At 39.0% G+C, this 14,572-nt stretch overlaps 1 protein-coding gene across 4 annotated transcripts in view; it reads right to left on the bottom strand.

Moving 5' to 3' along the window:
* Nucleotides 1–5,286: 5,286 nt before the first annotated feature.
* Nucleotides 5,287–14,572, bottom strand: part of AIF (Apoptosis inducing factor) — a 40,116-nt gene continuing 30,830 nt past the window's right edge. For all 4 annotated transcript variants that reach the window (XM_045753786.2, XM_045753788.2, XM_045753787.2 and 1 more), the window contains 4 exons: nt 11,910–12,021; nt 9,789–9,973; nt 8,253–8,408; nt 5,287–7,366 (listed from right to left, as the gene is read on the bottom strand). In XM_045753786.2, coding sequence (XP_045609742.2) covers nt 7,292–7,366; nt 8,253–8,408; nt 9,789–9,973; nt 11,910–12,021 — 528 coding nt within the window. In that variant the 3' untranslated portion in view covers nt 5,287–7,291. The remainder of the gene's footprint in view (nt 7,367–8,252; nt 8,409–9,788; nt 9,974–11,909; nt 12,022–14,572) is intronic.

The raw sequence follows: 14,572 nt of genomic DNA, 5'->3' as shown, positions 1-14,572 counted from the left end.
TGGCGAAGGGTCGGGGTCGACCCCCCATGCCTCTCCTGAATAGGCCAAACACAGCCGTCCCCGACAGCCTAAGTACGTCCCGTACCCCAGACCATCCACCCTGCAAAGTTGGGCTTCCAACCTTTGAGAGACGTCCTTTCTTATAGCTATAGCTGTACTTGACTAGTTTTAGGAAGTTAGGTTTAGTGGATGCATGTCGGTGCCTTTGCAAAATCATTAGTAAAAACGAGGACTTCTTTAGGGGGATGAGGCTACAGTAACTTTTTATGTACACATTATAGTAGTTAGAGGTACTATAACTACTATGATATGTACAAACGCAGTAGTTATAGGTACAATTATTATTGGAGGACTGGGTGTAGCTACATGTCAACTACAATGTGTGTCTTCGAAAATGTTGGTTTCTTGACATCAGTGATACTATTACACACAAAAACGTACACAGTTACTAAAAATGTATTTTAAACATTAAACTTGGCTACAAAAATATTTGATAAATATTTAGTAATCAAATTTGAGTACAGTATGCCAGGTGGTTAGCTTAATTGTATATGACTTTTGTAATCGATAATTTATTATGCAGTCAATCATTAAATGTAAAAAAAATAATACTTTATACAATATGTAACAAAACACACACCAGGGGGCGGGATCCAGGCATGTTATTTAATGAATTAATAAAGTGAGCAGCGGAGCGAAGGTACGGTATAGTTTCAAGTGTTACTAAAGTGGAACGAGTAAGTAATTATCAAAAGAAAGCGCCAAGCCAGGGAGACTATGCAGCGCCATCAAAGTTGCAGGATATACAAAAGGCGCTAATTATCACTAAGGATGCCAATACGAGAACAAACACGCACAAGGCCAGTGATATCAAAGGACTCTCCAAGGACTTCTTAGAGAGTCCTTTGATCTGACTCACCAAGGACTTCTTAGAGAGTCCTTTGATCTGACTCACCAAGGATTTTATCGAGACATACATGACCTCGAGGGACTAGTCTGGAAGCAAGACACACGCACTGTCCTGGAAGTCAGGACATTTAGCAAGGATAGGAGTGGAAGGAGGCTACGGTGGTGGTTCCAGTGTTATTGGAGCAGAACGAGGCTACGGTGTTGTAAGGCTTAAGTGTTACTGATACCGATCTGGCTGTATAAAGCCTTAATTCAAGAACTTACCCATTAATACTTACCAAACCATTTATGCTGTATGTCCAACCAGTGCTAGAGTATGCAGTACTTAGCAGGGACTTTACACATAAAAATGCATAAACTGAAAATGTTACATTTTGCCAGTGCAGGCTACTGAACATATGGCCCTGTATGACTAACCATCCTGCGAGATGGGGACTTTTATTACCACTGCTACCTTATTCACTCTTGTGTTGATGATATCCTCAAAATGCATCCGGAGTCTGCCAGTGCAGACTGCCTATCACATGCTTCTGTATGACTAACCATCCTGTGTGATGGGGATTTTTTAGCATCACGTAGCTAGCTTTTTTGACACACTATACTCCACTTCATATAGTCTAGGGTACCTGCACTAATGCAGATGTACCTCATGTATTAATAAAAAAAAAAGTGGTTTGTTACTAGTCCCAGAATTGAGGGAACTGAGCTACGGGGAGGGGCGGAACTAAACCACACTACACCAAGTGGTGACGGAAGAGAGGAATAATAGGGACAGACCAAACTAAAGGGCATACATGGGAGTTACACACACAGGAGAACTACATACTAAAGTAGTAATATACTTCCATCCAGTTTTAAATGCAGACATGGTGCTAGGGAGAGGAGCCGGTCGGCCGAGTGGACAGCACGCTGTACTTGTGATCCTGTGGTCCCGGGTTCAATCCCGGGCGCCGGCGAGAAACAATGGGCAGAGTTTCTTTCACCCTATGCCCCTGTTACCTAGCAGTAAAATAGGCACCTGGGTGTTAGTCAGCTGTCGCGGGCTGCTTCCTGGGGGTGGAGGCCTGGTCGAGGACCGGGCCGCGAAGACACTAAAAAGCCCCGAAATCATCTCAAGATGGTAAGAAACAAGTTCGGTTCTGCCAAACACTTATATAACTCATCATAGACATTGAAAGTAATTATCAAAAGAAGGCACCAAGATAAGACATTGATATATAAGCCCTAATGGGCAAGCACAGCCCTAGATATACAACCCTTGCCCCAAACCTGTACTTAATGACTATGCAATTAACAAATTTCTACTACAATTCTCAAGAGTAATTTCCAATTCAGTTTGTCGTGTGGTGCGGAAGGTCATGTCTAGTGGAGGACCGTGACCAAGTGCCAGCGAGGGAGGGGACTAACGAACTCTCCACCTTTGTCAAGTCAGGTATAACCCCCATATTTAGACGAAATGTTTTAGAGTTCGTTCTTGTGTGTCACTGTAACAGCACTCAGCAAAAGTTAACTGTTAAGACTGTAATTTGTTAAAATGGTAGGGTTAAATGACTCCAAGAACCATAAGAGCACTGTGAGTCAACCACAATGACAAAGATATGTTGAAGTCAGGAAAGCAGCCAGCGAAAAAACATACAAAATTGCATAAAGTTATTGCTGTGAATTTGCAAACAGCAAATATGTACACAAACCTCTATGTGCCACCCGGGAAGCACATATAGGTCGGGTCAGGAAAGTGATTACACCAAGACACTAAACTCTCTCTCACTGCTTGGACAGTTATTTGTGATGGCTTGAAAGCATATTACGGTTCTAATAATAATCTACTTGTAAAATGACAAGTGAACCTTTGTCCTTAACAGAGAATATTCTTATTATAACTGTGGTGTTTTATAAATGGATTTAAAATATAAAAGTTTTCCATCATGAGAAATTCTAGGGGCATACTCAAAGTTTTCGAATTTCACATTTGAGAATAATACAGTTTTAACCTAAGCCAAGCTAAGGATAAGGAGTAGATAATTAGCACTAATTACTTGGCGAGTTTTAAGTGATTACACCAAGGATACAAATCCCAAAGACAGGTTGTTCAGACAACACCATCGGCAGACCTAGATCTATCAGAGTGAACTTGTCAACCTAGAGAATAACCTTAGGGCGCAAGGATATAATTAACATCCTCATATTAGTGTTTAAGGTTCCATGTTCCTAATTAAAATATGGGGAGTGAGAATGATTGTGCTGATGCTAGCACTTAATTAAACATTTTTGGATACCCAAACCAGTCTCTCACCAATACAGGACAAAACTGCTAAGTGGGATTAAAGATAAGTTATCAACAGAGTCAACAAGGTGCTTATTTGTGTCAAAAATCAGGGTGGTAAGGTCATCAAGAAAAAAATAAAGATATTTAGGCCACATAGCTGGTCCAAACAAATCATATGTAGCATTGGTTGAGGGAATCATGTTAGATTGCGATTATGGCGACGAGGTCCCCCCATTAAGGAGGTAAAAGATGCAGTTGTAACAACTAAAGATGGAGCCACTGCAAGTGACAAGGTAGTAACCACTGGGAGCTTGCGGTTCTACCCTGCAAAGGAAGTGAGAGGGGAATGGAGAATCAGACAAGTTAGCAAAGATGAAGCCTGGTCTGGGCCCAGTGTAACAAGGTATACAGAGCCTGATCTATTATCATTGTCCGTCTGACTCGACTCGGGGGTCTACTCACCTGCTCCATGAGCCCGAGTTTGTAAGGTGGTTCCGTTATCCTTATACGTAGTCATCCTTTTCGCAATTGGTTGGGCCCCAAAGCCAAGGGATACCACCTACCAGTTTCCTGCACTGGCTAGTGCAGAAAAGGGTGTGTCGTCCAAAGTGGTGGCCCCCTTTTTAACAGGGAAGTCCTACTGTGATGTACATTCTTCTATACTGGTGCAAAGACCTCTTTCTCCCTCTGTACTGAAGTGCTCTAATGAACTGCATGGTGAATATCAATTAATATGGAAACAAATGAAAAGGATGTATGAAGTGAAAAATAATAAATAGGTTTGAGATCTTGTTTTGATGGTGGATATCACAGAATACTTAAATTATACAGATGCAAGGATGCAGTAAATTGGTGACACTTCATGACTTCTTGAAAGATATAGCTGTACCTGAAATTTATGCTGATATTCACACAGAAAAGTCCTGCAGCATGATTTTTTTTAGTTAAGAAATAAAGTTTTACAAAAGATTTACACTAAATGCCATGATAAAGATTTCTCTATTTTCCATAACTTACTTTCCATCAGTGTTCAGAATTTTTCTTTGGCTAGAAGTAATTGACCTAGAATGTAGTCTAGTTCTATTGAGAGAAATGTTTGAGCATTGATGTTGCACAAAATATAAATATCAAAGATCAAATTGCCCCAAGATCAAGTGCTTTGCCTCGAGGATTTGTTGGAAGTGCCTTTATCTGTGAAAGGATATTTTTCCCCACTGAATATTAACATATATGGGCTTCGTTTTTAACTTAATGATGTATGCCTGAATTCTATAATCAAGGTTGCTGTAGATCAATAAATAATTCCAAACTTTTATGCAAAGTTCCAACAGATGCCAAGTGTCTTCCTGGAAATAGTCATATTAGGAGTAAGGCTAATTAGTGTTTTACTCTTGCCCCTAGAGGGTGGCGGCCCTTTTTGCCTTGGCCCACACCCTGTAGAACCATGAAATCTGGCCTGCAATAGCAAATGAATTTGACTCTCCTGTTCTAGAGAAAGCCCCGTGGTCCTCAGAGCTCAACACATGAAGATGAACAGGCACCAATCAACAAGTAAGCACCCTCCTCCCCCCACATATCACAACTTAACAAGGATGGGGGAGTATATTCAAGGCAAGTGCCTCAGGAACAGAACTGCATATGCAGGTCACTACTGATGAATCAGCACCCACATGAACCTTCAGGACTGCTGATCCCTTAATGCTCCCTTCACTCTAGTTCAGCTGGACCACCAGGTTCATTCTTCACCCAGACTGCACCTATTTTCCCATTTTACCCCTATTCATCAATAATAAAGCACTTTGTCCCCTGGTATAACTCCCAAATGAAGGCTAACAGGGAATATATAGGGAGGATCTATGTACAAATTACATAAGTTTCATATCCATCCTTACCTTAGGCCAGCAAAGAAGCTTCATAAGCCACTTTCAATTTCCATTTTGACCATGCTTCCACTGTCAATTCACTGCACTGGTCTTGCAGGGGGATTAAATAAGTAAAAACATCAAATAATTATAAAAAATGAAAACTATAGAAATCATCATAAAATAGTTATTAAAATTAAGACAACTTTTTTGTTACGCAGCTAATTAGGAATAAATGACACTAGTATCATATCAAAATATTTTGTACTAATATTCTAGCAACATTTGTTGTATTGCCACTTACACTATGTACAAAGATGACTATGCATGTGTTCTACAGCATATCGTATATAATCATTATATATACAGAACTCAAGTATTCATCTTCCACACTTTGACACAAATATTGAAAGGTCTTGTATGAACCGAGCTTAAAATTGCACAAACTAAAAATGTAAATTGCATATCTGAGCAACCATTAAATTTTTGCCTGTTTGCTACATCAAAGATAACCCTTTGTGAACAACCACTGATAATACAAGATTGCAAAAAACTAAATTAAATATTGTTTAGCGTGTATGAAGCATGATTTAAGGACACTTACAAAACATTGTTACAACCATGATACTTTTCCACATTGAAAACCTCCTTCCATAAGTTCAAGCACAAGTAAGTAAGTAATTATCAAAAGAAGGCACCAAACCGGGAAAGTTCAAGCACAAGCATCAAACCTAAAATGAAAGCGTGAATCCTTCTGCATTCAAATGATTAAACTTTACTTAAAGATTTACTTACAAGTGCTCAAAGCAAGCTCACTAACAAATTCCTGAGCTGCAAAGGAGACCAGCAGCACATGCTGCTGAAATAGTTTAAAAATTAAATACTCTGAAAACTTTTAGAACATAAATGGCATAACTATGATTCCTACTGCACCATTAAAAATGTCTAATAAGAATCTAACTTATTTCCTTCTACACACTGCAAACTTACGGTGAAAACAATTACGACCAGCAGTTGGTCTAAATTTAACTTATACAACCTGTTAATTGGAGTGGCTAAATTTGGATTGTAACTTCATTGACCAATTAATCTTGTTTTCATTCAAAATTTAATATTATCTTGTAGTTGTATTATTGTCTGAAAAGTTAACATTACAACCTTCTATTTAACAATATGCAATGCAAATAAAATTAAATACATAGTGGATGTAAATTTCCAGGAATAAGTCTTAATAGGCGGGTTTAGAGGAAATGCATAATACCCCTACCCCCCCCCCCCCCTACACAGAATATGAGGCCCCAGCGCTCATCATGGCATAAAGAAATAAAGTAACCTATGCCAAAACTACTCATACCTCAAAGAAACATTAATTACTTGTATTTCTTCAGCTAAACTTATAAAAGATGCAGATCTTAAGACAAATAACAATTATCAGCCGCTGGCACACTTTCAGCCTCTGAAGTATGGCATAGATATAGCTCCCAGTGGCAGTGATTCTATAAACAATATTTATTTTGTCAATATACAGTAGTTCTGAGTACCAATTGACTTTGGATTATTAGTCAAAAGAATTAATGTTGACATATGATTAAAAGATTAATAATCCACAAAAGAACTGAAGTTCCACAAAATACTCATTTGAGCAAGCCATAAAATATCACACACACTATATTGCTCACACAGATAATGTTTCATACTGACATCTGATTAGGAAAGTCTTTAATATTACAACAACTGAAGTCATTGGAGCACTATTCCTTTTGTTTTGATATGCCATGTTGTATAACTTCTTTTTTAACATTCCTTAATTGAAGAGAACTTATACAGTAGTTTGCCGAGTTTACAATAGAAATCTTTGAATATCATGTACAAAATTAATTTAAGATAAATGCCACCCAGTTACAATTTCACAATATTGACCTTACTTCAGATGATTACATTGTCTGAAATCCAATGAAGCTACACATATAGTTCCCAAAAGCATTCTTTGAAAACCTATAGCAAAAGTATTCCTTGTCTCAGCATGCAATAACTATAATTAGTTAAATATGGGAATTGACGCTTTACATTACATTAAACTTGTTTAAGTAAAGGAAATCAACACCTCAACATTTCTTAGGCTACAGCCTATTGTTATAGTTGCAATTTATTCTATAAACAACTTACCACCCATAAGATAACTTTTTAACCACTTATAACGTTTTATACACATCTGATTCAGATAAAAATGGAATAAAAGAAGAAACTAGAGCTTCTACTCTTCTGAATGCAGGCTAAACAGCTTAGCAACTTCATTAAGGTCATCATAACTCTTACCATCCTTAATAATCTGAAATAAGAAAATAAAGTCAGTATATCATCAAATAAACCCATAAAGTAACTTTCTTAGTGTAACCAATGCACAAGTTTAGAGAACAAAAAATTTCTCTATATTGTCAATAACACTGTGATCTATTTGACCATTTTGATGATGACTGCAAAGTTCAGATTAACTCCATGTCATCCTATGCTACAACTTGATGCAAAGAGCATGTAAAATTTAAGTACAAGATGTGGAGCCAAAAGTATATGCTTATCTTTATTAACAGAATATAATGCAAGAAGAAATTGAAGGAGGCAGAGGACACACAAGAGGAAGAATGTGAGGGACATATGGAATTTTCTTTGTTGGGCATTTGGGAATTTTATATTGTGTATTTTAGATATTTTTTGGATGATTTGAAATGCTTTGTTGGGCATTTTAGATGTTTTTTTGGGGAGTTTGTTGGGCTTTTTGCTATATTTTCTGTTGATCGTTTGCCACTTTTTTCTTGGAACATTGTCACTTTTCACTTTTTGAAAAATTAAGAAAGGTCCACGGTGAGTCTCCTAGAGCCCAGGTGAATGGCATGTTTATTTCCACGGAAGTGAGGATGACAATTAATAGAAGACACCATTAAAAATATAATAGGGTATTGATTTTTGATGGTCTGGGAACATATCCATTATTTATAACATTGAGCCAATGGGAAATCTGATTCCAAGATATGAACGGTTAACTTCTGAACACCTTTTTTAGAATGCAGCCTGTTCTTAAAAGTTGGGATTCCCTGTACCTTTTACCTTCTTTCATTATATACATCTTTTTATCTCTGGGCTCATAACTCCCTATGAAAGTGGGACATGGGATAATGATACTGTCATCATGAAAGTCGGTTTTAAAAATTATTACTTACCTTCCGGGCAATTGGCATTCGGTTGAAAACATTCCACAGAACAATTCCCACCACAACATTTTCTCGCAAGTAGAATATTATACCCTTGCCATAGTCTTCACCCTTGAGAGGTGCATGAGGAGCACTGGAGTGTATGAAGGAGGAAGTATTAGCAACCTGAAACACAAAAACAAATTAATAGCTTCATGAAGTCAAAGATAAAAAAATATTTTGTTTTCCCCCAAAATGATTGGCGTCTAAATATTTGTTCTGATTAGAATGTGGCATACAATCCTTTTTCTAATAAGAGGTTCCAAAATAAGAATGCAGACACTCAAACAGGAATGGAAATAATATCTACCTCGTATTTCTATCATACGTACAACTGAAACCAATATTATGGGGAGCTAATATATATATTTTTTAAATTAACTTGCTTTTACCTTGCAATGGTTCTGAGGATCAATGTCCCTAGCACCCAGCCTCTGACCAGGCCTCATAGTTGGTAGTCTGGTCATCCGACTGTTTGGAGCAGCTGCTCACAACATGACATATGAATCACAGCCTCGTTGATTAGGTATCCTTTGGTGGTGTTCATCAAGTTCTCTTTTGAACACCACGAGTAGTTAGCCAGTTGTTCCCTTTACGTTTAGAAGGAGAGTACTGAAAACTTTGGTCCTTTAAGTTGATAGAATCCTCTCAGCATATTGTACCTTTGCTTTTCTACTGAACCTTTTAAGTGGGTTTGAAATTGAAAGCTAAATGTGTTTTTGAGTGTATCCAATCAAGAGAGGCATTTCAAGGATAGCATATCTCAAGCTATGAACAGTGGTATAATGGGGCCAGGGTTAGTGAGGCCCACTAACAGGTGAGGCCTGTTAGTTCCCCTGACCTTGTTGACCCAACATGGTAGTTGGTGAAGTAATAGATAAGTAAGTAATTAGCAGGGGGATGGGCTTGTAGTCGAGTAAGTTTCTATTCTTTTGTCTAATAATAAGCAGACTTTAGTTGGAGGATTCAGATATCCTCTCCACTGTTTCTTCACTCCGAAACTGTGGCAAGGCCATTTGCAAAGTTCTTTGTCAGTCATGGTGGGCTTACAGTCAACTAGAACCTGGCATGTGGGTGGGCTAGGGTAGCAACTGAGAGGGTCATGCTGAGAAAAAAAATTGAATAATTGCAGATGCCACTATACTTTCTGGGATATCTCTTGCAACTGACCACTTGGATTATTCCCTAGCATCCCAGAAATGTATAGAAAATCTAGAGCAGTTTCACTTTGTTGTAGATATTGCTCAAGGCTGGCCCTCTTTCCCTACTGATGATTCATACCTTACCGATGCCATACAGCTGTAAGGCCCACACCAACATGCGTTTTTCCTTGCACTATCCTAAGTTTCAAAGCAATGTGCTATAGCACACTCAAGATAAGCAGGCACCACAAATTTTGGACGGAAAGCAAATTAAGTAATAAATATAAGACATTCCCTATGAGGAATATGTAATAAATGAATTGCTAAAAATATTTATGATGTTTGTGATAAATCATTAACTTGCCTGCTCTGTTTCAGATCTTAAGCTTTCTCCAGTTGCTTCCACAACAGCTTTGGGCGTGTCCTTGGCGGTGGCCTTAGCAAACACACCAACGGTGGGTAGTGATGAATCAACTATGCCAATAGCTTCATAACCAACTTCAGGACCCAAGTCAGACCAGAACATTGACTGATGCCAGTACGGCTTACCTGGAATAAAAATGCACAATTGATTGGGATATCTGTTTTCAAGATTAAAGCAAGGGCTAATTTTATTTCCACCTCACATTAAATTCCATCTGCCAAGTACATCCTCCATACACTTATTTCAACTCATCTTCCTGTTTAGACAGTACCTTTTCTAAATATGTGGACCATTGTTCATACATAGAACTAATGGATAATTAGATAGCAGAATTTAGTACTATGCAATTTATTGAGTCTGAAAAATATAAAGCTAAAAACCAAAGTTAAATATTCCTAGGCCTAGTATAGCACATATATGTACAGGTACTATATTAGACATAGGAAGTTTAGACTAGTTAAGTTTTCTTTGCAACATCAGAACAAAAACCTTTCCGGTTTGTCCAAATTCAAAGTACAAATTTCTAATCTCTATCTTGAGGTTATCTTGAGATGATTTCGGGGCTGCAGTGTCCCCGCGGCCCGGTCTTCGACTAGGCCTCCACCCCCAGGAAGCAGCCCGTGACAGCTGACCAACACCCTGGTACCTATTTTACTGCTAGGTAACAGAGGAATAGGGTGAAAGAAAATCTGCCCATTGTTTCTCGCCGGCGCCCGGGATCGAACCCGGGACCACAGGATCACAAGTCCAGCGTGCTGTCCGCTCGGCCGACCGGCTAATCTAATTGCCTTTTACGTCAATATACATTTGATGGTCCTCATTGTTATTTTAAGTACAGTACTGTACTACCAAAACCGGAGGATGGGCTGCACCCCATCATCCTCTCTAGTTAGTCTCTAATTAGTTTTCTCAAGTTTTTGCAGTAATATTATTCAATAGTTTGTCTTTTGATAAACTTGTATAATAAAACATGTGGAATATCAGGATGCTCAAATATATTTGTGTCAATAAGATGCACATTCTATTATTTGCTTAGTACAATAAAACAATGTTTTTGCTGTTATTACACTTTATACACATATTATATAACTGTACATTTATTTTCATGCACAATTATGAAGCACTAAGCTGTTCTGGTGGGTGTGGTAATGAAATCCAAAAATAGTGTAGCGCTACAAACAATATATATCGTAGTCACGATACTACGCACATCCCTAATTCTAGACACACACTGCCATTATTATCCGATTCCTGGACACTAAATTATGAATACTCAACATCTTCCCTTTCATACACCTCAGGCCCAATTGCAATTGGATATGTAGTAGTGTCTGGATAAGCGGTCGGATTTGCTACTGGCAGTCTCCCTTGCAACCAGGATGGGTTATCTTGAGATGATTTCGGGGCTTAGCGTCCCCGCGGCCTGGTCCTCGACAAGGCCTTTTTGTTACACACACCCAGGAAGCAGCCCGTAGCAGCTGTCTAACTCCCAGGTACCTATTTACTGCTAGGTAACAGGGGACATCAGGGTGAAAGAAACATTTTGCCCATTTGTCTCCGCCTCCACCAGGGATCGAACCCGGAAACTCAGGACTACGAACCCGAAGCGCTATCCACCCAGCTGTCAAATCAGGGTGCCCAGGATTTTTTTACTAATTGACATCTGTTTTTCTGCAGGCATGAAGCTCCGTGTATGCCCCAGGATTTTAAGTCTGACGCAGTACTTTAAATCATCCCTGTATGACTCTTGCAGTGGAATGGTTAAAGATGTATATTTTCCCTATCATGCACAATATATCTACCAAGAAATAAAAATCCATGAAAAATTTAAAATCAAGTCTAACACTAAATTTGTACCTATTATTGATCGATTGCTTAACTTTTATTATTACAATAACTAGCATGAAGTATACTGTAAAGCCAAGATGGAGATTGCCATGTACACCATCATTATCATGTTTACACAAGCATACCTACCCTTATAATGAATTAAATGTCTCTAGGTTCATGCTCCACAAACTGTGTAGTGTATGCAGAAACTGTAGAGTATGGGATACTTACCACTGCCCGTCATGTTCTCGCCCGCTAACCGCCCTGACACAATGGCATGGTCGTGATGTTCAACACGTCGGCGGCCAAGCTTAATGTCAAAGAAACAGGCAGCATCTCCAGCCTGAAATACAAAAGTTTTATTATATACAATTTAAACAAAAAAATCTTGGTAAGATCTATATTTAAATCTATGAATTTAAAAATAATTTTAACAAATAAGGGACAGTGTAGATTAATATTTAGTGTATAGCACTAACAGTATAATTAAAATGACTACAGTAACAGAAATATCCAATGGCATCCAAAACTGCTGAATCACAAATTGTGAAGCCATAGGCAGCAAAACATGGTCTCGATATAAACAGACCTCAGTGCAACGAGTACTGGATGCCCAGACTATTATGCGAACAGGCATGGATGCCCCGTGCAAGTAAAGCATGTCAGCAAATTGCATGCCGAGCCCCAAGCCAATTTGCCCAGCAAGGAAGGCATAAGATGTCACAGATAAGGAAGAATAAAGCAAGTGCTTCTTCATTATCCACAGTCTTGTGTGTTTTTCCTTCCTGTGCACACCTGGCCATAGAAAAAGGCACTAAAAGTCACAGGAATCAAGAGCTACTTACAACAGCAACTCCAGCAAATAAGAAACTACCGTACATCAACAATCCATTGACAGATCTCGCAGTGGAGACCAAATCCCATACTCTACCTAGAAGCAAGGAGAGTTCAGAGAAGCCAACTTTTAGAGGAGGAATCCAAACCCCTGAGAGCAGCTATCTCTGGTGGAATAAGGAAGACAAGCTGACCTCCACAAATGGTAACCCCTAGCTCAGTCGGAGCAAAATGCGAGGACACATGTATGTGAGAGGCACCAAACACAACCATGAAGCATTAAGGAAACAAAATTATAGTACAGTAGAGTAACAGCACTCGAAGAACTACTTTCTGTGATAGCCGACACACCTTAGCCGAGTGTAGAGCAGCAGGAGGGCTCAGCAGTGGTGTGGCAATGACTATTTTATCTTGTGGTTATTATATTATGCGTACTTCAAGCAGTTGCTTGTTTAGTTGTGCCTATCCTTTCTAGTAGATTTTTTCTTGGGTTTGGATAGAATTTCCAAAGCCTAGGTTCCCCCTTGCCTTGTATTGTGCGTGCCAGCCTCTGGTCCTCACTTCCAGTAGGTCAGGGTGGGTCTCAAGGGGCCTGCTGTGATTCCTATTACTTGGAATTACCAGTACTTAAGCATGGGAGCTACTGATAGGCCTTCCCAAGTAAACTCCATTGTCACTACAACTATTCAAGTCTCAAGTGCCAAATTATCAAATTAACTGAATCATGACTTTGTAAATAATTAAAAATACTGATTACCATTCTGTAATATCTTTGAAGATGTTCCACAAGTTCAGTCATGTTGAAATATTTAACTGGTTTTATAGCAATGTAAGATTACAAATAAACCCAGCGTTGATTGTAATTAAACACTTCTTTTTGGTAGAGCCATGGGGTCAGATTCATGAAGCAGTTATGCCAATACTTACGAACATGTACATCCTTCCATAATCTTTGGCGGCTTTGGTTACATTTATTAAACAGTTTACCAGCATAAAACTTTCCAATCAACTGTTGTTATTGGTATAAAAAGCTGCCAAAGATTGAGAAAAGATGTACAGGTTCGTAAGTGCTTGCATAACTGCTTCGTAAATCTGGCTCCTGGTTGCTGCCTTTGGTTATCTCACCGAGATTGTTCTGTACTACATGTCACTTCATTCACGTGAGTTCTGTTAGGTCTCGCAGGGACTAGAACCAGAACCTGGGTACCTCTCAGAGGAAATACATGCCACCATTTCACTGGGAAAGCATCCAGAAAGTAAGCAAAGCCTTACAGACTACACTGTACTGCTGGTTTCAAAAGCTTCAAAAACTGCCAAAAATGATTCAATCAGTTCAACCAAATAATTCACTCGAAACTAGCTCAAGTACGTTTATTGAGACAAGAAAGAAATACATCTCAAAGGAATAGCCTAGCTTAGGATAGGCTTAGACACCTGTTAGTGTCATTTGCCACCACCACCAGATGGCCTGGAGCTTGGTCCTCCGCTAGCTCGCTACTCTTGCACACACCACAGAAGTTACTCTTGTCAAGTGCAAGGGCAGTGCTAAATTAACATTCAGGGAAGTAGCCATTGAATGCATGCAGTTAAAAGCACTGAAAACCAAGTCCACATAACACTGGATGGTAAACAATGTTCAGAAAGCACATACTATAATGAAAGGTTACACAAGCAAATGCTCCCTACAAGACAAGTCCTGGGATGGACAACACTTAGCTTAGAAGCACTGGGACTTGCTGCAAGAGATGGAAACCATGGATAACTTTTTTTTTGTCACCACATCAGTGACAGAACAGAGTTGTGAGCTGGCAGATGACTGAACTCTGGGCTGTCTCATGGCACCAAAAGACACTAAAAGGTTTGAGCTAGTTTTGAGTGAATTTTTGTTAGTTTTGGTTGAATCATTTAGAAAGTTGTTTGGCAGTTTCAAATTTAGTCTTGTGAACCCAGAAGCTGTTTGTAAGACTTTACTTGCTTTACTGGATCATTTTCCGGTGAGGTGGCGGAATGTCAGTTGCTCATGGTGCCTCTATGGGTGGGCCAGGTTCTGGCTCTGGTCC

This window comes from Procambarus clarkii, chromosome 33 (assembly GCF_040958095.1).
Source record: "Procambarus clarkii isolate CNS0578487 chromosome 33, FALCON_Pclarkii_2.0, whole genome shotgun sequence".
Taxonomy (NCBI): domain Eukaryota; kingdom Metazoa; phylum Arthropoda; class Malacostraca; order Decapoda; family Cambaridae; genus Procambarus; species Procambarus clarkii.
This window is presented reverse-complemented; position numbering and strand designations above follow the sequence as displayed.